Consider the following 26,072-nt stretch of genomic DNA (forward strand, 5'->3'; position numbering starts at 1 on the left):
ATTAAAATTAATTGAGTCAACTTCAAAAAAGAACAATTGGATCCAAATTATAGGGAACAGAAATAGGGCTCGTCTGTCGATCACAACTTGTACCTCTTTCTAGACGCTATATGTATATTCGTTAGTCCCAATAAAAATCTTGGTCTTGGTATCTTAAGTGCAGGAACTATGTTAAGATTTCAACTAGTTTCAAAGTTATATGTGAAAGGATTTTGTGCTTAACTAAGTCTTTCTTCCATTTCGCTTATGTTAACTGCATCTAAGCTAAGCTAATATAGACATGCATAGAATAATATCCGTTGATGATATTGCCGAAAATTGATAGTCGGGCAACACATGTACATACATACATACATACATATGTGTATGTTTATACATATATAGTTGGGAATATTGGGTAGATTTAAACGGGCCTATCAAAGCTGACTGACACACAGTCGCACAATAAATCTTCGTCACAAGCCCAAATTGACATTTTACAACCAAAAACCAAAGCCAGATGTAGGGGACAAAGTTACTTGTGCTGCAGTTGCCGCTGTGGATGTGGCTATGGCTGTTCCAGTGTCTCCATGTCCCTGATATTGTTGTCAACAATGATGGCCCAAAGCATCAGCCACATGCGTTGTGGCAACAACTCATCGTTCGACACACACACACACATACACACACACACACACTTGAACACACAGATGGTAGATGTCACAACAGTAGACCATCGTCGAGGGGATATGTGGTGGGGGATGTCATTCCCGCTCAACTTTTATTGGCAGCAGTGGGGCAAAAAAAATTTAATATCTGACAGCGACGGAAGGCCACCCACTGTGGTGAGTGGGTGCGTCTCTAATAGAGTTATCCTGCTGTTGCCAACGATCTGAGCGAATGCATCGCATTATCCTTTGTTTTTCCTGCGGGCACTCGCACAAAATAATTGCACACATTTTGACGGTGTCATGAGGCAAACTTGCCTTTTTTCTACCCATATCCCATCCCTCTTTTTTGCTATGGTAATCTGTCAACGCGATGAGTATTTAAGGACCCTAATGTCATATATGTATGCATTAAAGACTCCATTTATGTACATGGCAGCTGTTGAAGAAAATTATTACAATCAAGACTAAAAAATGGAACGCTCGAATTTATTTCTATAAACCATTATTGTTGTTGGAGTTGGGCAATTGCATTAAATGAAACAAGTTAAAAAAGTGTTTTAAATTTTTTATCAATTTCAGAGTTTCCGAGTTTTGCCAAGTTGCCATTGAAATTTAAATTTCTAAGTCCAGTTGGCTAATAAATTTTCTTCTCCCATTGACAATTCATTCAATTATCACATTTACTTTTAGGATTTAGTTCTAAATTAACTTTTTACAGATTCAGTTCTCCAACCAAGACTAAAGAAAAAATAATGTATTTCTTGATTATCACAAGTTTTATATTAATATCAGCGGTAAGATTAATTTAAGGTATTATCACATCTTTTGCTTAGCCGTGTGTTACTTTCTTCGCAAAAGATTACCAAAATCAATGCTGACCTCAATGAGCATTTGGTGAGCGAACACAATCGTTTGCGGAAGTTGCACGGTGTACCGGATTTAAAACCGGACGATGAGCTATCCAAGGGTTGTCAGGCTTATGCTGAGGTAGAAATCGTTGCGATATATCGGCAAAACATGTGTATTAACATTTGGTTTTCAGGAATTGGCCACAACTGAAAAATTTGGACACTCCGCTGGAGCTATGAAAGGAGAATTCGGTGAAAATTTGTGTGCCATGCGTAATGACCCCAAAAATTGTGTGCAGCTTTGGTATGATGAAATCAAGTTGTACGATTTTGCAGAAGGGAAATTTTCAAAGGATACTGGACACTTTACGGCTCTTGTTTGGAAGGCAACTACGCGTGTGGGCGTGGGCTACAAAACGAAGTGAGTTAGAAAATGCACTTGCATCTACAAAAATACAATTATTTGCGTGTTCACATTCTTTCAACTTTAGTCAAACCAGTAAAACGACATATATTGTGGCACGCTATCTACCACCAGGCAATGTTAAAGGACAGTTTATAGAAAATGTTCCAAGACCACTTAAGTAAGCTCAAATCGGTATGATTACGTTAAAATGCGACTAATTGCAATGCCTTCTCTTTGTTTTAGTTCATGGTAAGCTCTTTCAACCTGTACAAGATTTATCAACCAGACTAAGTAGTTATACTATGGGTCGATAAGATAGTCTATTAGAAAATCGAATTTCATTGACTATTTCTGTTATATTCTATTTATTTTCACTTTTTTACAGTCGTGGCGGAAATCTCAATGAATTAACATTCGGACTTATCATTCTATTTTCTTGGTTGTTGAACAAATTTTAGGCATAGCCGCAGAAGGTAAATTCTAGTCACATTATATAAATTTCTAAAATGTTTTGGACTGCAAGTACTTGATGAGTTTTGCAAATTGCCATTGAAATTTAAATTTCTAAGCCCAGTTGGCTAAGAAATTTTGTTCCCCCTTGACAATTCAGTTATCACATTTTTACTTTTAAGGTTTAGTTCTAAATTAACTTTTTACAGATTCAGTTCTCCAACCAAGACTAAAGAAAAAATAAAAATGTATTTCTTGATATTCACAAGTTTTATATTAATATCAGCGGTAAGTATAGTTTAAGGTATTATCACATCTTTTGCTTAGCCGTGTGTTACTTTCTTCGCAAAAGATTACCAAAATCAATGCTGACCTCAATGAGCAGTTGGTGAGCGAACACAATCGTTTGCGGCAGTTGCACGGTGTCCCGGATTTAAATGAGGACGTTGAGCTATCCAAAGGTTGTCAGGCTTATGCTGAGGTAGAAATCGTTGCGATATATCAGTAAAACATGTGTATTAACATTTGGTTTGCAGGAATTGGCCACAACTGAAAAATTTGAACACTCCGCTGAAGCTATGAAAGGGGAATTCGGTGAAAATTTGTGTTACAGAAATGACCCCGAACTTTGTGTGCAGAAGTGGTATGATGAAATCGAGTTTTACGATTTTGCAAAAGGGAAATTTTCAAAGAAAACTGGACACTTTACGGCTGTTATTTGGAAGGCAACGACGCGTGTGGGCGTGGGCTACAAATGGAAGTAAGTTAGAAACTGCATTTGCATCTACAAAAATTCAATTATTTGCGTCTTCGACTTTAGTCCAAACAAAAAAGTCACTTATGTTGTGGCACGGTATCTACCACCAGGCAATGTTAAAGGACAGTTTATAGAAAATGTTCCAAGACCACTTAAGTAAGCTCAAATCGGTATGATTACGTTAAAATGCGACTAATTGCAATGCCTTTTCTTTGTTTTAGTTCATGGTAAGCTCTTTCAACCTGTACAAGATTTATCAATCAGACTAAGTAGCTTAAGTCTATCTCTCTCCTTGGGTCTATAAGATAGTCTATTGGAAAACCGAATTTCATTGACTATTTTCATTTTCCTTGTATTATATTAATGTTCACTTTTTTACAGTCGTGGAGGAAATCTCAATGAATTAACATTCGGACTTATCATTCTTTTTTCTTGGTTGTTGAACAAAGTTTTGGCATAGAAGCTAAATTCTATTCACATTATGTAAATTTCTAAAATGTATTGGACTGCAAGTACTCGATGAAAAATTATCATTTTAAAATTTATAGATTCGTAAAATTTTGATTTAAAATTTAATAAAATTTATAGTTCAATAGTTAATTTTCATTTTCAATTTAATTTGAGGCTTAATGAAAGTATGGAAGTAAAAGAAAACTGAATGAAATGACATGGCATAATGAATCAAGCATTATCTAACTGTTGCAATTTGAAACAAATGAATATATATATATATGTATAATTCATATCCATAATCAAAATGGTAAATATACATATGTGTATTTATATGTAAGTCTGCTTAACCATACATACATTAGAGAACGAACTGAAAATAAAAGGAGAGACTTTTGTATGCCACTATTCGATGCCAAGCTGCAAAAGAACCTCAAATTAAATTAAGCCATAATTTATATGCCATTTGAAATCAACGGAATGGCCAGGCCAGGCGCAGCTTCAAATCACAGAAAAAAATTAAATACCCTTTCCACATGATACCACCACAAGGGCATAGGAATAAGTTTATGGTGAAAAGAGAAAAAAAAGGGCAAGAGGCAGCGCAAAAGGTTGAACAAAGTGCTAGCAAAAAACCAGGAGAATTTATTGGAATTCCATCAATTTGAAAACCATGCTCTGGTTCCAATTTCGAATTGCTGGCATCAAACTGTGTTAGCAGACCTGCAGGATACACACACACACACACACACACACAAAGAGAGAGAGAGACGTTCACACACCCTATTTGACCCGCAGGAGATTGGCACTGGCCCTAGGTCTAAGAGTGGCGTTGGCGTTGGCGTTGGCTCATCATAAATACAAAGCAGGCAAAAGCTTTGTCACTGGCATCCTCTGACACTTTTATTGGCTGCCGTTGAAAGGTAGTTCCCATGGTTCCTTCCTCTGTGTATGGCTCCAATGGTTCTGGTTCATGGTGGTCTGCCTGGCCGGCTTGCCATCGATATGACCTGCTGCATCTCTTGGTTGCCTTTTGAAATTGAAAATTTTTATGATGCCAAGAACTTTGGCTACGTGGGCATCGATAAGGTAACGACGAGCAGGGGCGGGAAGACTTCGACCTTTGCCAGATTGTTCAAAAATTTAAGCAGCTGTATAAAAAGTTAGTTAATCTTCTCTCTAGCCTGATTAAGAAGATGCAATGCTCGGCCTCGTACCTTCCTATCAACAGCACCACCACTAAGAAGAAGTTCTTGGCATTAATGGCATAGCCAAAGTCAAAGCTTGTATAATTTTTTATGACCTCCAACAAGAACTAAACGAGTTAGCAGTAGCAACAAAAAGTAGCTGCCAAGTAACTCAGCTTAACCGCAAAAAGTTTTAAATAAACTTTTGTTGTTATTTCACTGTTTCTCTTCATATTTATACCCTGCAATTATTGAAATAAAGATTACGTATATGACCCTCAACTAGAATAAAAAGGAAAACAAATTCTATTTCACCTGAAGGCAATCGAGTAGAGTTTTTAATAAGCTAGTTTAAGGTACTAAGAATTTAACAGATATGCATATAAGTTGGAATATACTTTGATGGAGAAAAGGATATAGTTATGTCGGCTTCTTTTTTAGGTTGCAAAAATTTTATTTTATTTTATGTTTGGTATAAAATTATTTCAAAAGCGGCATAACTATAACTTCCGATTCCGTTGGCTTCTTGGCTTGCTGTTTGCCTTATAATACAGTTAAATATAAATTCAGGCAAAAAAGGAAAAACTCTTTTCCCTGTACTTTTTTCTTCTACCCTTTATTTTTTTCATTTTCGTTTTTCTTCTTGGCATTTTTTATTTGCAGTTACTTATGCAATTTGCATGAGCGGCAAACACCCACGAACAACTAACAAGTCTGCTCAACAACAACTACAGTAAACTTCCGGCTGATGAATAAGTGTCTGCTTGGTTGGAAATGGGGCGTGGCGTTTCTATGTTTCTTTTATTTTTTGGGCGTAAGCCCCTTTGTGTGAGTGTGTGTGAGTAAATTTAGTTTGTTTAACTGCAAAGAACCAAAAGAAGAGAAAAATGAAAAATAATAATAAAAACAACTTCCTAATTGCAAAAATAAAAATCAACAACTGCCACAACACAAACGATAACATAACAACAACAACCAATGGCAAAGAATGCCCAACAGTGGAATATCATCAGCAAAATTCTTGACCAGTAAACAAAACATTATAAAAATTCTAAATAAACACGTTTCCTATTGGCCAAAATGAGTTAAAGATCATGAAAGAAGTTTGTAGAGATTTTTACTTTGACCAAAAAAAATTGAGTATATTTCATAGAGATCTGTAGGAAGTTAACCGTTGAACAAGTTTAGTATATTTTTTGATCCTTTTAAGCCCGATTTCCTACTGTCCATTGTCAGCACTGAGAGGGAGAAGCGTCAACGATTGAGGCACAGAAAAGAGAAAGCATCGCAATGCTACCGAGTCAGCAGACTGGCATAAATTTAACGGAACGCAACACACAGCTCGGACTCGGATTTCCGTTCTGACCAAACCGCCATGTTGTTATGCAGCCTGTGCCTTTCTCTCTCCCTCTCTTTCTCTCTCTTTCAGTGGGTGAATGTGGGTGTGTGTGGATGAGGGAAGGGGAGGGGGTCTGCGTAAAAATATACATAGTATAACAAAAAGTAAAGAGGACCGACATTCGGCTAGTACAGAGGCCCAACAAGAGGCAAACAAACAAACAAAATGAAGTTATACAAATGCTGATAGCGAAACGCGATGTTAGCCCCGAGCTGCCAGCTATAGCAACAGCAAACAAACAAAAATGGCGACTCATATTAATTTTTGCTATCTCAGTGACGTTTTACATGCGTACTGACTTTTGTTACTGCAGTTGTAGTTGTTGTTGCTGTTGCTGTTGCTGTTGCTATTGCTGCTTGCAAATCTTTGCAATAAATTTGATTTGTTTAGCAATTTGTTGCATATCGCATTGCGCATACGCCCCGTACATTTGTATGTATGGACATACATCTCCACCCAGTCACGTCTATAGTCGTCATTCCGGTCAGTGTCCCTGCTTTATCCCTTGTTCTGTTGCTTTAACGATAAATAACGTGTTTTGAGTCTTTTTCTCTCCATTTGAATTTCTTTGTTTCTTCCTCGCTTTCTGTTTTTTGTTTTGCCTCCATCTGGCACACTTTATGCGACATTTGATGCACTCCCATTGACAATAATTTATACAAAAACGTGTCTACAATTTCATTCTTTAAAACGGCAAGATATCTTTTTTATTTTCCAAGTCTAAGCAATGGCCAATTAAAATTAAAGGGGGCATGAGGCAAATTCATTCTTAACCAAATGTGTAAAGTCTTTATCTGATCATAACCTAACCTAACCGATCAGGAAACTCAAATATGTTAAAGAAAGTACGCCTAATGTTAGGAAATATACAAATTCATTTAAAATTGGTCTAGTTTTTGTCTACTTTAAAAGCTTAAAGGAAACTCGTAGCTGACTATCTTTACAAATTCAACATCTTTATTATTTCGAATACATTTTCAAAAAAAACCGCCGAAACGAAAAGCAAACTCATTATTCATTTGAGATTCCACACTTTTGCGGATGCGAATACTGATGGTGGTGATGCCATCATCACTTCATCCAGTACTTCAGTGGGGGAGAAGCTGGTGAACGAGGTGGCCAGAAGAAGGTCGAGGGGCCTTTGCGACACTTCGTCAACTATTTATAACTTCAACTTGGTCGTAAAATTTATGTACATCGTAAACACGCGCAAATCGAGGCGAAACACTGACAAAATGTTATGAAATCAAATTTCCACACAAAGCGTCCCTAATGATGTCTTTGCCGCCATCGTCGCGGCCGCCGTTCCCGAAACGGAAAAGCGCCCGTCGTAGTATGGGTGAGAAGTAAAAGAACAGTGCTGGAAAATTGTTTAATTATCTCAACGCTCGCTGGGTGCTTAAATTGTAATGGCGCTGACCTAATTGAGTAATAATTAAAATTAAGTGCATGCTAAATTGTTATTAATTATTAAAATGCAAGCGGGCTAAGCCATAAAGTGAACCAGAAGACTTCCCATTTTCCAAATTTCCAATGATTGTATTTCCCTCGTTTTTTTTTGACCCTATTTTATGGTCTCTTTCTAGCTCTCTCCCCTACTACTGTCGAATAATTTGTTGCAAGTGTTGCCAATTGCCACAGACAACATTTGTTTTCTGGGGGTAAAGTTATGAAACAGCAAACCAAGCCAAATTACAATTGCATTGCATTTGCCACACCGGGAATTATATCTAATGGAAATCTATGGTGCAAAACTACGAAATAATTGTCGTGTGATTTTGCAATTGGGTTACTAATTTGTATTAACTTGCCACAGAGACTATAATCAAGCGGGATATTTTAATCTCCGTACTTTTTCTAGAACCTTATTCGTTTTTGGCGGGCTCAGAGCACAATTCTCTATGGCAACCTATGAAAGTACATCTACAACTACATTCTTTTTATACCCTTGCAAAAGGAACATATTAATTAGATAAGCTTTAAGCTTAACACCAATCAGTTATATTACGAGCTACCTGATTTACATCTTTTGTCATTGAGGTCCCCTTCTTTAAAAAAAAGTCCTTGTGTATCTAATGTTTGTATATCTCTAAAGTTTCTAATTACCGTGTTGGTTTTTATATTCGGTTTAGTAGATGAAGAGTTTGTAGGAGCGTTTCTACTGACCTTGTGGAGGAGTTTTATGAAAAAAGTTATATATAGAGGAGTTACAGGAGTTGGTTTTGTTGTTACATAAACAATCAAGAGGACACCTTGAAGGGTCACGACCACCAAAATGGTGGTAAGAACTATTAATTTGCTTAGTTTCATTTTGGAAATATTTTAATAATAAACTCAATGTCGTGGGAATTGTTTCTTACCAGATATATATGATTATATAATCCGCCGGGAGTGTGCCTTGTTTATCGTATTAAACTGTTTTGTTATGTATTCGTTTAAAAAAATATGTTTTCAATTTTAAACCATGGACATTATCCGTCTAATGTTGGAAACCAACTAACAGGGGAATTTCTTTAACCAAGAAAGATACTCACAGTTCCATTAATTTATTTAACGTGCTCAAATTGAAATTGGGCGGAAATGGAAACAATTTGAATGTCATTAGGAGCCACACGAAAAAACAACGCACAAGAATCCACATACGGTACACATTCGGTACATACAACAGGAAGCATAAACAGACTTGCAAAAAAAAAATAAAAAGAAAATAAATAAAACTTCATATCTGATTGAATAATAATGTGTGCTTAAGCATTTAATGCGCTGCTGTGGCAGCTGCTCGACCCCCGCACCACAATCCACAGTGACTTCTGTTTGGAGACCTTTTTTTCTTCTAACGCTCTCAGGGAAAACGGCGGACAAAAAAGGAAAAAAAGAACAGCCAAATGCAAAATTACAAAAGCAACATCATTTGAAGCCCATGTCGACGACACCAGCTCAGGCCATAAGGGAATTTGTGTTTTGCCTGATGCTGATTGCCAAAAGGAAGCCAAATCTAAAGAAAAAAGCGACAAAACAAAGTAAAAACTCAAAAAACATTTGACTTCTTTCTCTCTCTCTCTCTCTCCCCTAGAGTTCTGCTTGAACTACAATACTCTGGCTTCCCCAAAACAATGAGGTGAAGAAGAGAGAGATGGGAGAAATGGAGGTGGATAAAAATTGAATTTTCTTATCTCACGTTTTCAAATTAACCCAACAGAGCCACAAACCTCATACACACACACAAGTCTGGGCCACCCCTCCTGTTGACTTGTCACGCTTATTTGAATTTCAAATACAATTTTTCCCTTTTTGCCCTTTTTCTGTTTTGTTTTATTTTGTTTTTGGGTTTTTTTCTTGGCGGACTATCATCATTAGCACCACATTTAGTTAGACACTCAAATCCACACATATGTAAGCTAGCAGCTATTACGGGAAAAACCATTTCACATTAGCTGCTTAAATCTGATTTTTACTATCAAATTTTTTTTTGCATGCTCCTTTTTTGCCCTTCTTCAAGGCGTTAAATGTCATGACATTAATGAGAATTTACTGCTAAGTGAGGCGGCAATCCAAACAAAATTATTCTAAACTTTTAGAATCTTGCTCAATCTGTATCTGTAGGAACAATATAGATGCCAACCATTGCCCATTTTAGTGGCATTTTGCAATGATTCTTAGACTAGTACTTACTCAGGTAATTATAACAAAGATTAACTACTCTTAAGTGCCCGTTTCCTCGTAATTTTTCTTTCTTTTTCTAAACAAACAGAAGGAAATGTGTTTTTTTTTTTCAAATTATTACTATTTATTTTCATTTTACAATAAGCCTTAACAAACCGCTTGGGTTTAATATCCTCTTGGACTGCAAATTCTAGAAATGTAAGTATTTAATTCCACTTGCAGAGAAAATATTTATTTGCTGTTTTCTTTATATCTATCTATTTAACTTAAGTTGCAACAAAACTTGGCCAATCTGAACTGCAAGTCCGATTCAAAATAAAGTCATTTCGTTGTAAATTGTTTCTTGTGTTGTGTATTCTTTTTTTTTTAGGATTTCTCTTCACACTTTTCATTGAGCAAATGCATAATAAAAATAATCTGCTGTCGACTCATAAAAAAAAAAACTGCAATACATAAAGATAGGAAAAGACAGCTAAAGAGAAAGTTGCCAGCAACACCAAAAAACAGACAGCAACAGAAAATCGGTAAACTTTTTTCAAAATGAAGAAGTTGAAATTTTCTCATTAAGAGTCAGACAGTTTCAGTTACTGTGCAATTGTCATGGACGTAGTCGAGTCCAAGTCCCCTTTAAGTAATAATGAACAAAAAAAACTAAAATTTCTACTCTTTTTCAGATGAGATGAAATGATTCAGTAAATCGAGTTTTTGAAAACTTAGTTTTCGACCAATTGCTATTAGCTACGACCATAGCGAGACGCCACGCCTTCTTGTTGTTACGTTAAACGGAAATGCATCAGTGTCAGTTATGTCCGTAGTTGTCGTCGTTGTCTACGTCATCGTTTTCTTGCAATTTCGTTAAGAAGTGCGCAAAAGTTGTTAAATTTTACGATTTAATTGCAAAACTATTAAAAATTACGTTGCCACGCTGCTCAGTTTCGCTGGGCTCGGTTTGGGCTCTCAGCCATTCGCAAAATGTCGCAAAGTTTTAAGTATCCAAAATGGCGTACTTAATGATGCCACACACACACAGACTCACACACACACTCAAGAGATGACTTCAACTGGTATCTGTGCTGCACATTCACTCTGAACGATGATGGCAAGCGGCAACCGCGGCAGCTGTCAATTTCTCCTTTTTCCAAAGTCTGCACAATTTTTGTGGGCAGTCGTAAATATAATTTGCTTTACTTAAAAAAGAAAACAGTTTATTAAAGTTAACAATTTTTAATGTTATTTTTTTCTTTTTAATATTCCTTCCCAACTATTGCAATAAAGTTATTTAATGTTGATGATGATTGTTGAGCGTAAAAATAATACGGGAAGAGGGTCAACTTCCTTAAATGATTAGGTATAACTATATTAACTTGTGAAAATTGAAAAATTGTTCAGTTTAATCAAAATTATGAAGATGATTTCATTATCGTGGAAAACTCAACATAAAAGTAGCTAAAAGGTAAAATGTTCTGTTAAAACAATAGTTTTAAACGCAATTTAACAAACAAATTTAAATAGTTCTCTAACTTGTCTGAAAATCAACAAAAACTGATGCCTAATGAACTTCTTCTTGTTGAACAAAACCAGTTTATTTGTTTAAGAATAAACATCGTGTTCATCTGAAGCGGCTTCACCAAATCAGATGCACTAAAGAAATTATAATAAAACTGTACTTTGTCACAAACAAGTAATCTAGCATATGACTAGAATTACAATCAGCCACACACATTGTGGAAAAACACTTGTAGTTCTAAACTAACCCAAAAATCACAACGGCAGGAGGTCATGTGGCCGAAGCCGTGCCCAAGATAATAATAATTTTCAACCCCCGATAACGTGGGATTTGAGTCTCATTAGAATAAGATATTTTAAGAACAATTGTTATCTTCTAGAGCCTAAGATTCCCTATATAAACTCCATACTTTTGTGAATAAAATCAGTTCATATTTTGAATTCAACGAATGAAGATGGTGTTTTAGTTTGCGGTGCTGAACTCCTATTCATTATTTGTTATCAATGGTTGAGATAATTGAAAATACAAAAAATTCAGTAAATGCATTCCAAGTGTATCGGGCTTCATTCTATTCATGATAACCCGTTTAATTCTTATCAGTGTTTGAGGCAATCCTAAAACGCACAAATCTGCAAATCATAGTTAATTGAAAGGGTTTGTATTGTTGTAAATTGTCTTTAAATTGAGCTTTACATCTTAATTTTTGAAGTATGTTTATGTCCCCAACGAAAACGATTTCAGACTTCAGTCACATACATACTTATAATTTTTTGGTTAAGCAATTGCAATTACAGTGTGAAAAACATTTCGCATTCGAATTTTTCATTTTCAAAGTGCAAAATTTAGAAAAACCAACAAATAAATGGCCAACAAATACTTGTCTGCGCTAGATAATGTGCAGTGCACTCATGTATATCGTCATATTGTAGATAAACAATAATTACGCACATTTAAACACAGGCAAATTAACTTGAACCAAAGTGTTCGTGCATGTGGGTCTCACACACACACCTTGTGGCACACTGTCTGTCGGTCGAGGTCAGAGTTGATGTTGCTACTGGTGTTGGTGTCGTTGTCGGCGTTGGGTCTCTTCTGGTCATTACAGATTTATCGCAGCGCAATGCCAAACATAATGTAGGTGAGCAACGATTTATGCACAGTTTGCTGAGAGCGACAACAGTAACGATGCCAACAAATCACAGCCAGTGGCCAACAACAATACAAACAGAACGGCCCAACGGCAATAAGTATCTTTGTATGAGTCTGTCTATGGATGTGTGTGTGCGTGAGTGTGTCTGCTGATTGCCTCCCATATATGTATGTACATATGTATGTATGGTACCCGGAATAGGATGTCCACGAGTCGTTCATGTCTGCTTTGGTTTTCAGTTCAGTAGCATATCACACTTAATGTGTGGTGGCGTTTCGGTTAAACCCAAATGCGGAACCGGAAACGCCCCACAAATCGTGTCCTAATGATCTGCATCTTATTTAATTAATTGTTGATAACAGTTTCATGCCCAACGGATATGCGTCACAGATTCTGATGACCTGGTCTTTGGTAAGAGAAGAAAGCACTTTTAACTACCTGCGTGTTGTAATAAGCTTTTACTTCTGATTACTGTCCTCCATTTAACAGATTTTTTGCGGCTGTGAAATGCAATATTAACTGTACCAATCCAACCCCAAGAATAACCAATATAAATGACAACTTGTATAGATCCATGACGAGGGAAGGCAACTGAACCTACTGCCGGATGCAAGTATCAATTGGGGATTTCTTATATCTTCTATGTGCATAGAATACCTAATTCAAATGAATCAAGAGCCAGATTTAATTACAATTGCAGTTGATTTCAAATTTCAAATTATATCCTTGTGGTAAGGAGAAAATTGGAACAATCTGGGCCAAAGATGTATTGCATTGGGTCTTTACCGATTGTCGATTGGAAACTGTTATGTATAGCAGGGTCTCTTGATAATATCTGTATTTGTCAATATCTGTCAACTATTTTAAGCTAACTATGATTTACCAATTGAGCTTTGATTTTACACCACTGTGGGATAAACGAAAGGATGATGATGATGCCAATCGATAAAGATCATCAAGGACTTTCTAGGAAACCATGACCTTTCGTCCTGCGCCAGGATTTGTGGATTCTAAAGCTAAAAAACCGAAAAGGGATAATTTTCTCTAGGCCATATCTCGGCAGGACATTGTTCGATACCACCAGGACACGCTTTTTTGGAGCCTCCAGGATCAGGACCATCGATCTGCGTTCAAGGATTTCCATTATCCTTCCAAAAATATTGCTCGAATTTTTGTAAGGGGGAGAGTCAGAAAAATGGCCAAAAATCGCAAAAATACAAGAAATATCCTTATTACTCAGCCATTTCAAGGACGATCAGGATGTCCTTTGGTCAGACTGCAGTCCTTGTTGATCCGCATCGACTGACACTATCAGATCCTGGAATGTCCTTTTGGGAGCTGAGATAAAAGGACTTTTTTAATTATGACAAAATAGGAATTATCTTGGGAGTCCTTTGAAGGATCAGGACGAAAGTGGTGGCCAAACATTCCAATCATTGAGGACTACTGTTGGTGCAAAGGACATCCCGATAGTCCTGCGGAGAGCTGAGATATTAAGGATTTTGTAGTTTTCTCCAGATTTTTTGATTCTTTGCTTTAATTTGGGACTTAGAAAAAATTGCATTAAATTTGGGACTTGGAAAAAATTACAAGTCAAATAAACAGAAAAGTGCTCAAAACTCGGTAGTTTTAAGGATGAGCGGGATGTCCTTGGGTCAGATGAAAGTCCTTGCTCATGCGCGTCGACTGACGTTACCATGTCCTGGAATGTCCTTCAAATATCTGCAAAAAAAAGGTCCTTTTCAGAAAATTTCATGTCCTGCATCCTTAGACGACCCCAATTTTTTTTGATGTCAATCGATAGAGATCATCAAGGACTTTCTAGGAAACCATGTCCTTTTGTCCTGCGACAGGATTTGTGGATTCTAGAGCTAAAAAACGTAAAAAGGATAATTTTTTGGAGGCCACATCTCGGCAGGACATTTTTCGATTCCACCAGGACACGCTTTTTTGGAGCCTCCAGGATCAGGACCATCGATCTGCGTTCAAGGATTTCCATTATCCTTCCAAAAATATTGCTCGAATTTTTGTAAGGGGGAGAGTCAGAAAAATGGCCAAAAATCGCAAAAATACAAGAAATATCCTTATTACTCAGCCATTTCAAGGACGATCAGGATGTCCTTTGGTCAGACTGCAGTCCTTGTTGATCCGCATCGACTGACACTATCAGATCCTGGAATGTCCTTTTGGGAGCTGAGATAAAAGGACTTTTTTAATTATGACAAAATAGGAATTATCTTGGGAGTCCTTTGAAGGATCAGGACGAAAGTGGTGGCCAAACATTCCAATCATTGAGGACTACTGTTGGTGCAAAGGACATCCCGATAGTCCTGCGGAGAGCTGAGATATTAAGGATTTTGTAGTTTTCTCCAGATTTTTTGATTCTTTGCTTTAATTTGGGACTTAGAAAAAATTGCATTAAATTTGGGACTTGGAAAAAACTACAAGTCAAATAAACAGAAAAGTGCTCAAAACTCGGTAGTTTTAAGGATGAGCGGGATGTCCTTGGGTCAGATGAAAGTCCTTGCTCATGCGCGTCGACTGACGTTACCATGTCCTGGAATGTCCTTCAAATATCTGCAAAAAAAGGTCCTTTTCAGAAAATTTCATGTCCTGCATCCTTAGACGACCCCAAGTTTTTTTCATGCCAATCGATAGAGATCATCAAGGACTTTCTAGGAAACCATGACCTTTCGTCCTGCGCCAGGATTTGTGGATTCTAAAGCTAAAAAACCGAAAAGGGATAATTTTCTCTAGGCCATATCTCGGCAGGACATTGTTCGATTCCACCAGGACACGCTTTTTGGAGCCTCCAGGATCAGGACCATCGATCTGCGTTCAAGGATTTCCATTATCCTTCCAAAAATATTGCTCGAATTTTTGTAAGGGGGAGAGTCAGAAAAATGGCCAAAAATCGCAAAAATACAAGAAATATCCTTATTACTCAGCCATTTCAAGGACGATCAGGATGTCCTTTGGTCAGACTGCAGTCCTTGTTGATCCGCATCGACTGACACTATCAGATCCTGGAATGTCCTTTTGGGAGCTGAGATAAAAGGACTTTTTTAATTATGACAAAATAGGAATTATATTGGGAGTCCTTTGAAGGATCAGGACGAAAGTGGTGGCCAAACATTCCAATCATTGAGGACTACTGTTGGTGCAAAGGACATCCCGATAGTCCTGCGGAGAGCTGAGATATTAAGGATTTTGTAGTTTTCTCCAGATTTTCTGATTCTTTGCTTTAATTTGGGACTTAGAAAAAATTGCATTAAATTTGGGACTTGGAAAAAATTACAAGTCAAATAAACAGAAAAGTGCTCAAAACTCGGTAAAACTCCTTGGGTCAGATGAAAGTCCTTGCTCATGCGCGTCGACTGACGTTACCATGTTCTGGAATGTCCTTCAAATATCTGCAAAAAAAGGTCCTTTTCAGAAAATTTCATGTCCTGCATCCTTAGACGACCCCAAGTTTTTTTTGATGCCAATCGATAGAGATCATTAAGGACTTTCTAGGAAACCATGTCCTTTCGTCCTGCGCCAGGATTTGTGGATTCTAGAGTTAAAAAACGTAAAAGGGATAATTTTCTCGAGGCCATATCTCGGCAGGACATTGTTCGATTCCACCAGGACACGCTTTTTTGGAGCCTCCAGGATCAGGACCATCGATCTGCGTTCAAGGATTTCCATTATCCTTCCAAAAATATTGCTCGAATTTTTGTAAGGGGGAGAGTCAGAAAAATGGCCAAAAATCGCAAAAATACAAGAAATATCCTTATTACTCAGCCATTTCAAGGACGATCAGGATGTCCTTTGGTCAGACTGCAGTCCTTGTTGATCCGCATCGACTGACACTATCAGATCCTGGAATGTCCTTTTGGGAGCTGAGATAAAAGGACTTTTTTAATTATGACAAAATAGGAATTATCTTGGGAGTCCTTTGAAGGATCAGGACGAAAGTGGTGGCCAAACATTCCAATCATTGAGGACTACTGTTGGTGCAAAGGACATCCCGATAGTCCTGCGGAGAGCTGAGTTATTAAGGATTTTGTAGTTTTCTCCAGATTTTTTGATTCTTTGCTTTAATTTGGGACTTAGAAAAAATTGCATTAAATTTGGGACTTGGAAAAAATTACAAGTCAAATAAACAGAAAAGTGCTCAAAACTCGGTAGTTTTAAGGATGAGCGGGATGTCCTTGGGTCAGATGAAAGTCCTTGCTCATGCGCGTCGACTGACGTTACCATGTCCTGGAATGTCCTTCAAATATCTGCAAAAAAAGGTCCTTTTCAGAAAATTTCATGTCCTGCATCCTTAGACGACCCCAAGTTTTTTTCATGCCAATCGATAGAGATCATCAAGGACTTTCTAGGAAACCATGACCTTTCGTCCTGCGCCAGGATTTGTGGATTCTAAAGCTAAAAAACCGAAAAGGGATAATTTTCTCTAGGCCATATCTCGGCAGGACATTGTTCGATTCCACCAGGACACGCTTTTTTGGAGCCTCCAGGATCAGGACCATCGATCTGCGTTCAAGGATTTCCATTATCCTTCCAAAAATATTGCTCGAATTTTTGTAAGGGGGAGAGTCAGAAAAATGGCCAAAAATCGCAAAAATACAAGAAATATCCTTATTACTCAGCCATTTCAAGGACGATCAGGATGTCCTTTGGTCAGACTGCAGTCCTTGTTGATCCGCATCGACTGACACTATCAGATCCTGGAATGTCCTTTTGGGAGCTGAGATAAAAGGACTTTTTTAATTATGACAAAATAGGAATTATATTGGGAGTCCTTTGAAGGATCAGGACGAAAGTGGTGGCCAAACATTCCAATCATTGAGGACTACTGTTGGTGCAAAGGACATCCCGATAGTCCTGCGGAGAGCTGAGATATTAAGGATATTGTAGTTTTCTCCAGATTTTTTGATTCTTTGCTTTAATTTGGGACTTAGAAAAATTGCATTAAATTTGGGACTTGGAAAAAATTACAAGTCAAATAAACAGAAAAGTGCTCAAAACTCGGTAAAACTCCTTGGGTCAGATGAAAGTCCTTGCTCATGCGCGTCGACTGACGTTACCATGTTCTGGAATGTCCTTCAAATATCTGCAAAAAAAGGTCCTTTTCAGAAAATTTCATGTCCTGCATCCTTAGACGACCCCAAGTTTTTTTGATGCCAATCGATAGAGATCATTAAGGACTTTCTAGGAAACCATGTCCTTTCGTCCTGCGCCAGGATTTGTGGATTCTAGAGTTAAAAAACGTAAAAGGGATAATTTTCTCGAGGCCATATCTCGGCAGGACATTGTTCGATTCCACCAGGACACGCTTTTTTGGAGCCTCCAGGATCAGGACCATCGATCTGCGTTCAAGGATTTCCATTATCCTTCCAAAAATATTGCTCGAATTTTTGTAAGGGGGAGAGTCAGAAAAATGGCCAAAAATCGCAAAAATACAAGAAATATCCTTATTACTCAGCCATTTCAAGGACGATCAGGATGTCCTTTGGTCAGACTGCAGTCCTTGTTGATCCGCATCGACTGACACTATCAGATCCTGGAATGTCCTTTTGGGAGCTGAGATAAAAGGACTTTTTAATTATGACAAAATAGGAATTATCTTGGGAGTCCTTTGAAGGATCAGGACGAAAGTGGTGGCCAAACATTCCAATCATTGAGGACTACTGTTGGTGCAAAGGACATCCCGATAGTCCTGCGGAGAGCTGAGTTATTAAGGATTTTGTAGTTTTCTCCAGATTTTTTGATTCTTTGCTTTAATTTGGGACTTAGAAAAAATTGCATTAAATTTGGGACTTGGAAAAAATTACAAGTCAAATAAACAGAAAAGTGCTCAAAACTCGGTAGTTTTAAGGATGAGCGGGATGTCCTTGGGTCAGATGAAAGTCCTTGCTCATGCGCGTCGACTGACGTTACCATGTCCTGGAATGTCCTTCAAATATCTGCAAAAAAAAGGTCCTTTTCAGAAAATTTCATGTCCTGCATCCTTAGACGACCCCAAGTTTTTTTCATGCCAATCGATAGAGATCATCAAGGACTTTCTAGGAAACCATGACCTTTCGTCCTGCGCCAGGATTTGTGGATTCTAAAGCTAAAAAACCGAAAAGGGAGAATTTTCTCTAGGCCATATCTCGGCAGGACATTGTTCGATTCCACCAGGACACGCTTTTTTGGAGCCTCCAGGATCAGGACCATCGATCTGCGTTCAAGGATTTCCATTATCCTTCCAAAAATATTGCTCGAATTTTTGTAAGGGGGAGAGTCAGAAAAATGGCCAAAAATCGCAAAAATACAAGAAATATCCTTATTACTCAGCCATTTCAAGGACGATCAGGATGTCCTTTGGTCAGACTGCAGTCCTTGTTGATCCGCATCGACTGACACTATCAGATCCTGGAATGTCCTTTTGGGAGCTGAGATAAAAGGACTTTTTTAATTATGACAAAATAGGAATTATATTGGGAGTCCTTTGAAGGATCAGGACGAAAGTGGTGGCCAAACATTCCAATCATTGAGGACTACTGTTGGTGCAAAGGACATCCCGATAGTCCTGCGGAGAGCTGAGATATTAAGGATTTTGTAGTTTTCTCCAGATTTTTTGATTCTTTGCTTTAATTTGGGACTTAGAAAAAATTGCATTAAATTTGGGACTTGGAAAAAATTACAAGTCAAATAAACAGAAAAGTGCTCAAAACTCGGTAAAACTCCTTGGGTCAGATGAAAGTCCTTGCTCATGCGCGTCGACTGACGTTACCATGTTCTGGAATGTCCTTCAAATATCTGCAAAAAAAGGTCCTTTTCAGAAAATTTCATGTCCTGCATCCTTAGACGACCCCAAGTTTTTTTCATGCCAATCGATAGAGATCATCAAGGACTTTCTAGGAAACCATGACCTTTCGTCCTGCGCCAGGATTTGTGGATTCTAAAGCTAAAAAACCGAAAAGGGATAATTTTCTCTAGGCCATATCTCGGCAGGACATTGTTCGATTCCACCAGGACACGCTTTTTTGGAGCCTCCAGGATCAGGACCATCGATCTGCGTTCAAGGATTTCCATTATCCTTCCAAAAATATTGCTCGAATTTTTGTAAGGGGGAGAGTCAGAAAAATGGCCAAAAATCGCAAAAATACAAGAAATATCCTTATTAATCAGCCATTTCAAGGACGATCAGGATGTCCTTTGGTCAGACTGCAGTCCTTGTTGATCCGCATCGACTGACACTATCAGATCCTGGAATGTCCTTTTGGGAGCTGAGATAAAAGGACTTTTTTAATTATGACAAAATAGGAATTATCTTGGGAGTCCTTTGAAGGATCAGGACGAAAGTGGTGGCCAAACATTCCAATCATTGAGGACTACTGTTGGTGCAAAGGACATCCCGATAGTCCTGCGGAGAGCTGAGATATTAAGGATTTTGTAGTTTTCTCCAGATTTTTTGATTCTTTGCTTTAATTTGGGACTTAGAAAAAATTGCATTAAATTTGGGACTTGGAAAAAAATAACAAGTCAAATAAACAGAAAAGTGCTCAAAACTCGGTAGTTTTAAGGATGAGCGGGATGTCCTTGGGTCAGATAAAAGTCCTTGCTCATGCGCGTCGACAGACGTTACTATGTCCAGGAATGTCCTTCAAATATCTGCAAAAAAAGGTCCTTTTCAGAAAATATCATGTCCTGCATCCTTAGACGACCCCAAGTTTTTTTGATGCCAATCGATAGAGATCATCAAGGACTTTCTAGGAAACCATGACCTTTCGTCCTGCGCCAGGATTTGTGGATTCTAAAGCTAAAAAACCGAAAAGGGATAATTTTCTCTAGGCCATATCTCGGCAGGACATTGTTCGATTCCACCAGGACACGCTTTTTTGGAGCCTCCAGGATCAGGACCATCGATCTGCGTTCAAGGATTTCCATTATCCTTCCAAAAATATTGCTCGAATTTTTGTAAGGGGGAGAGTCAGAAAAATGGCCAAAAATCGCAAAAATACAAGAAATATCCTTATTACTCAGCCATTTCAAGTACGATCACTTACCGATTCGGTGCACTTACCAATCAGTAGATGCATGAATCAATAGTCAGTCATATGTTTGCGAAGCATTATTAATTTTTTGCTACAATGATTCAGAGATTTCTGCTTGATATTTGCATAAAAATTTCACCCGAAATGGTAACCCCGCGGTATCTCAATCCATTATGGTTCGACCCAAAAGCCATCAACGTTATCATCATCATCATCAAGCCCACTCTCACACACACTCAATGAGGATAATTAAAATGCTCGAAATGTCAGCTTAACCCACATGTGACGATAGCAAACCAAAACGTTCGCGACCTGAACTCAAAAGATTCGAACATCGACATTTATACATATATGTACATATATATACAGTTATATACATATGTATATGTATGTATGTATTCCCATTCATATCCCTTTCCGGATACGCAACGGTAACCAGGGCAAGCCAATGTCATTACATTGCAATTATCAGTTACAATAAAAAGCGGCCACAACTCAAAAATTTAATTGAAGCCTCCAGACGAGGGCGTAATTGTTAAGTTTCATTACGTAAAATCGTTTCATGGCCTTGTCCCCGCTTCCATTTTGACTCTGGCTCCAGTTCCTCATCCATTGGGGGATTATGGAAAACGGCAAAAAAGCTGAAAAATGGCAAAAATTGCAACGCTTTCATTACGCATATTTGTTTCGCAGGCTTCTGTTTGGTTCCCCGTCGAAGCAATTACGCATGAACACATACGCAAACTTATGTCTATATATGTATGTGTATACACAAATACACACACATAGACAGCTGCATGTGTGTGTGTGCATATATCAATTAATTACTTTTATGATTCCGTAAAACCCAACAAAAAGCCTTTGACCATTGTAATGGCAAAGGTAAATATTTGAAACTCTGGGAAAACTCTTAAAATCAAATCCACAAACAGATGTTCAGGTCGAAAAGCAAACATTTTGAATTGAAATTAATATCGCAATATAAATTGTAGTAATCTTCTCATCGGACTGAAAATAGCAATACCATAAATATATTAATAATATTCAGACCAACAATAAAGACGATCGCATGTGAAAATGATTACAGGACAGAACAAACAAATAGACATAATGTCATTTAGGATGACCTAAAGACCTCTTAAAAACTGTTAAATTCCTTAAAAACCATAATTCAGCAAATTTTGTAATCCATAAATTTCTAAATTTAACTGTTCTAAAAGAAAACAACCTATTCATAGCAATTAAGAAATTCTCTTTATGTTTTTTTTTAAGTCGGAATAACATGAAGCAAAGGAATTTATATTTTAAAACTTTGCAAAAATAATATTTCCAAACATTTCTTCAACTAAAACTAACTAGGTCTAGTCCCGAGCTCGATTTCATTTGCATATGTGTGTATGTATGTGTAAGTATGTACATATTTGTATCTGTGCTCTTCACCTATATTCATTTCGTTAGCACATACTTGAAATATACACAATGGCACACACACACACACACTTACTTATGTGTATGTGTGTATTTTAGGGTAACACATTCACAAATATCCCCGCCCATATGTTATACGATATATATAGTGTGGAGTATGTACGTATACATACTTACGTATGTATAGGACATTGTTTGGAAGCAGCAACGATAACAACAATAACAGCAGCAACTAGTGCACTAATGAATATTTATAATGCAGACATGAACCCCGTCACACCGTCACACCACCACTTCACTTCTCACCTCAGCCTTTGCCCCTGCCTTCACCACTATTTTCTATCTCTATCATCTTGGTTTTCTCCATTCCATTTCTCTTCTGGTCCCGGTCAAAGAAAACTCATTTTAATTTATTCCTTCGCACGACTTTCATTTGTTTCACTTTTCATCATGGAATTTTCCTAACTCAATGGGGTGCGGAGGCTGTGGAAAAAACTTATCCAGCTAAATATATACATATCTATGTAAGAATGTGTTTAGTTTAGGTATACAGAGGAAAAAGCGAAAACAACAACAAATGGACATACAAATATTGGTAAATATATTTTAAATAGCTTAAATGCATTTTCATAAGAATTTAATAGTGTTTTTTGTGATTTCTCTTAAAAATAAGTTAACCAAGTAACAATTTAACGACTGATTATTTTTTTTTCAAAACTGATGGACAAATACAAATTGAAGATGTGCCAACTCACGTATTAATTTTATGATTTTTAATTGGAAATCTAATAAACTGACATATTTCTATTGTTTATTTTGCTTGTGTCAATAAACAAAATTGAATTTCCTTACCAAAATGGCAATTGTGTTGTGTTGTTTGTGTCCTTGATTTACATCTCTGCCCAATAGTGAAAGATTCTATGTAATTTTACTCAATTTACATTGAGATTTGATTTCTGATTCACACGCTGTGCTTCGTATTTGTTTTTGTTTTCTGTGAGAAATCAATTTTACTTAAACAATTATCAATGGTAAGGGAATTTTAATTAAATTTTAAGACCATTTAATATTATTTACGCTTGCTGCAAACAAAAGCATTTATGTGATAATTAATTGTCTGATGAACAATAAAATCAATTTTCGGGGCATATTTCAAAAATGTCTAGGAATAAATTAAAAAATTGTTTGTCAATGGAAATGATTTTAATTGATTTAGTTATAGATTTGTACCTTAAAATGTCCATCCTTTGAGAAGTATTTCAAATGCTTTAATTCCATTGGATTTTTCTCTTACAAACACTTTTAAGTTGCCATCAGAAATTGTTGAGATATCTGGCGCAAAATAAATAAATACATAAAAATGTTTCAAGATTATAAATTTTATGCAGTTGTAAACAATTTGAGACAAGCGGCCAGACCGCAGACATAGACGCCGAGTTCTGTAGGCGGCCAAAAGGATCTGTGCAACTGGAGCATGGAGGATGTGCCACAGTTGCATAAAATTGCATACGGAAAACTGAGACACCACAAAATGGTACGGGGGGCAATTGGGAGACGTGGCGAAACGGAACGCATCCTTGCATCCTTGGCGGACATTTCGGTTGCGAGGCACGTTTTAAAGGCTTGATTTATGCGCACTAACTTGGATTTTACAGCGCGTACTCCCACGCCCTCCCGCCCCCCACACACACATACATATATCTATCTTGCTTTCTCATGGTGCTCGTTGAATTTGTGGTTGCCGTTGTTGTTGCTTCTTGTAGGGTTTTTTTTTTTTGTTTTCTCTTAGCTTCTCTCGCTCGCACACACTGGCGCCTGTCAGTGTCGTAGAGAAAGGATTATTTAGAGTCAGCAGCGGCTTGCTAACGTCTCAGCGATAAGAACGCAGGACGAACAACGACAATGGCAGGACGACGGCCGCCTCCTGATGACGGCAAAAGCGCTCCCGATCAACGAAGCGAAGGCAATGTGATGGCCCCAGACCAGCAAAGTGGAGGCCATGTAACAGGACTGCACAGTGTAACTGCTAGAAGCACTGTGGGCTGACTTTGATTCAGAGTGGCATAAAAGGAAAATACATGATGGCCAAGGACATGTATGGACCCTGTGGCGGATCAACCTCATGCATGGATTCGGATCAATTAGATCAGATATCTTGAGCCTTTAAATAAAGTTATATCTAATAGATTTGGCATATCATATTGTCCCAGTGTGCTAGATCTGTGGCTGTGTGTCAGCTGTGTGCCATTTCCACAAAAATATCAGCCACTTTAGCCGCAGATAAAGCTATTCCCCCTTCAAATACCCAACGGAGCCACACAACCACATACACACACAGCTTCTCTGCACTAGGAGAGAAGGCATTTGGACGTAGAAGAAGAAAGGCAACATCATAAAATGCACCTCAATAGATGGACGAGGGAAAACGTAATGCAGACAAAGATAGGGCAGATTTGGGAGTCAGTGCGTCGCCTTTATAAATTTTTGTCATTTAAGGCAAGTGTGCGTTTGTGTCTGTGTGTATGTGTGTGTGCACCCTTATGCGCTTGGATAAACAATTTTATAAGCATTTTCTTTTCATATGCCAAATGAACATCCGCTAAACCAACCAGCACGTTGTGGCAATTCTATTTCCGTTGGCTTGGAGTGATTCACGTATGCAAGGGAAAAGAAAGTGCATAAGCAAAAGATAAATAGATTAATAATCCAATAAGAAGAAAAGTAAATTTCTTGTTGATTGACTCAAAAAGCAGCAAAAAAAGAAGACGCTCTGTAGGGAAACTAAGAAAGTAATTGAGTAACTTGTCATCCTCAGACAAATCAGCCCAAAGTCCATAAAGGCAGATAGAAGAGTATCCTTCAGCCAGTGACTGACTTCCCCTGCATCAAAAAATATGAAAATTAATTAAAAACTTTCTTTTTGCTGCAAAGCAAAGCAACAAAACAGAGTAAAAGAATATATGTAGAGATGATGATGTTACTTTTTGTTGTTGTTGTTGTTATTCCTGGTGTTGATGCTGAGGCCAAAGGTAGGGAAGACAGTTGCAAATAGAGTGTCAGCAGTGGCATGAGAGAAGGATAGGAGAAGGCAGAGAAGAACTTTCGGGTCAACGCGTGCGCCAGACGTTCCAGCCATTAATCCATCCGCAATGCACACACACACACACACACACAGACACATTCACCCACAACTAAAAGAGGAGAAGGGAAGTCGGAGTCAAGTTCATAACGCGAATATAAAAACGCTGCAGGATATCGCTACAACAACAGACAATTTCCGGACAACTTATACTTGAAGACATCCAGGCCACGCCACACCAAGCCACGCCCCATTCCCATGCTACCCTTGCGCCTCTTTTCTCCCATGCATCCGGTTTTGTTTGGCAAAGTTTTCTGCTTGGATGATTCTCAATGCTGACCAGCAGTAGCAGTAACAGCAGCAGGATGCCTGCTGGCTCAGCTGTCCCCAATGGGATGACGAAAGACGCAAAGGCTCAGTCGCGTGTTACGGCAAAAGAAAAAAAATAACCAAAGAAAGAAGAGAAAAGAAAAGTGCAAAGAAAAAAATTAAATTATTAAAACATCACCGGATGTCCATTGAGTAAACCAAGCAAAAAGGGAGCTCTGAAAACGAAAGGAAAACTCAAAGGAATCTCTACCAGCTGTTGCCAAAGCTTGACTTGGCCTGGCTTGGCTTTACTTGCTCATTGGAGGACACTCTACTACATAATCTAAAAATGAGCAAAAGGAAAATTGCAAGCCTAGACTAATTTCCGGTGTAATCATGCCAAACATCACACCTCTATGATTCACATCGACTTATGTTAATTTTTTCATCATGACTAGCAAAGAAGAAAGCCTTTTAAATTTAATAAAATTTTATCAGCCTATTTGCCCTTCACAAAACTTAAAAAAAAACGAGATTAAGGAAACTAATGTTACATTAAACAAGTAATGAGAATGTTGATAAATTGTATTCGATTTTCCCATATATTCGTTAAGATCAAACTAAAATATCATTTCATTTCATGACTTGAGAAGGTAATCCAACGACAAGTCCAAGTTAATGTCACATCGAAAATTTCATAGGTTTACTTGCATTATTTGCTGCACAGTGTAAACATTTCATAACTCTCGATAATTT

At 37.7% G+C, this 26,072-nt stretch overlaps 2 protein-coding genes and 1 long non-coding RNA gene across 3 annotated transcripts; all 3 read left to right on the forward strand.

The window, feature by feature from the left end:
- Positions 1-1,317: 1,317 nt before the first annotated feature.
- LOC137585148 (Golgi-associated plant pathogenesis-related protein 1) lies at positions 1,318-2,101 on the forward strand. Its single transcript, XM_068300808.1, has 4 exons — positions 1,318-1,444; positions 1,509-1,637; positions 1,693-1,919; positions 1,990-2,101. The coding sequence occupies exons 1-4, from the start codon at positions 1,403-1,405 to the stop codon at positions 2,084-2,086; spliced, it is 495 nt and encodes a 164-aa protein (XP_068156909.1). The 5' UTR covers positions 1,318-1,402; the 3' UTR covers positions 2,087-2,101.
- Positions 2,102-2,297: 196 nt separating this feature from the next.
- LOC137583896 (Golgi-associated plant pathogenesis-related protein 1-like) lies at positions 2,298-3,271 on the forward strand. Its single transcript, XM_068299080.1, has 5 exons — positions 2,298-2,377; positions 2,564-2,642; positions 2,707-2,835; positions 2,891-3,114; positions 3,175-3,271. The coding sequence occupies exons 2-5, from the start codon at positions 2,601-2,603 to the stop codon at positions 3,269-3,271; spliced, it is 492 nt and encodes a 163-aa protein (XP_068155181.1). The 5' UTR covers positions 2,298-2,377; positions 2,564-2,600.
- A 103-nt stretch (positions 3,272-3,374) lies between these two features.
- Positions 3,375-4,921, forward strand: LOC137585391 (uncharacterized). The gene is made up of 3 exons (XR_011033555.1): positions 3,375-3,871; positions 3,927-4,650; positions 4,745-4,921. It is a non-coding gene; the product is annotated as an uncharacterized lncRNA (long non-coding RNA).
- Positions 4,922-26,072: the final 21,151 nt, after the last annotated feature.

This window comes from Drosophila tropicalis, unplaced genomic scaffold (assembly GCF_018151085.1).
Source record: "Drosophila tropicalis isolate 14030-0801.00 unplaced genomic scaffold, ASM1815108v1 contig_878, whole genome shotgun sequence".
In the NCBI taxonomy this organism is placed as follows: Eukaryota; Metazoa; Arthropoda; class Insecta; order Diptera; family Drosophilidae; genus Drosophila; species Drosophila tropicalis.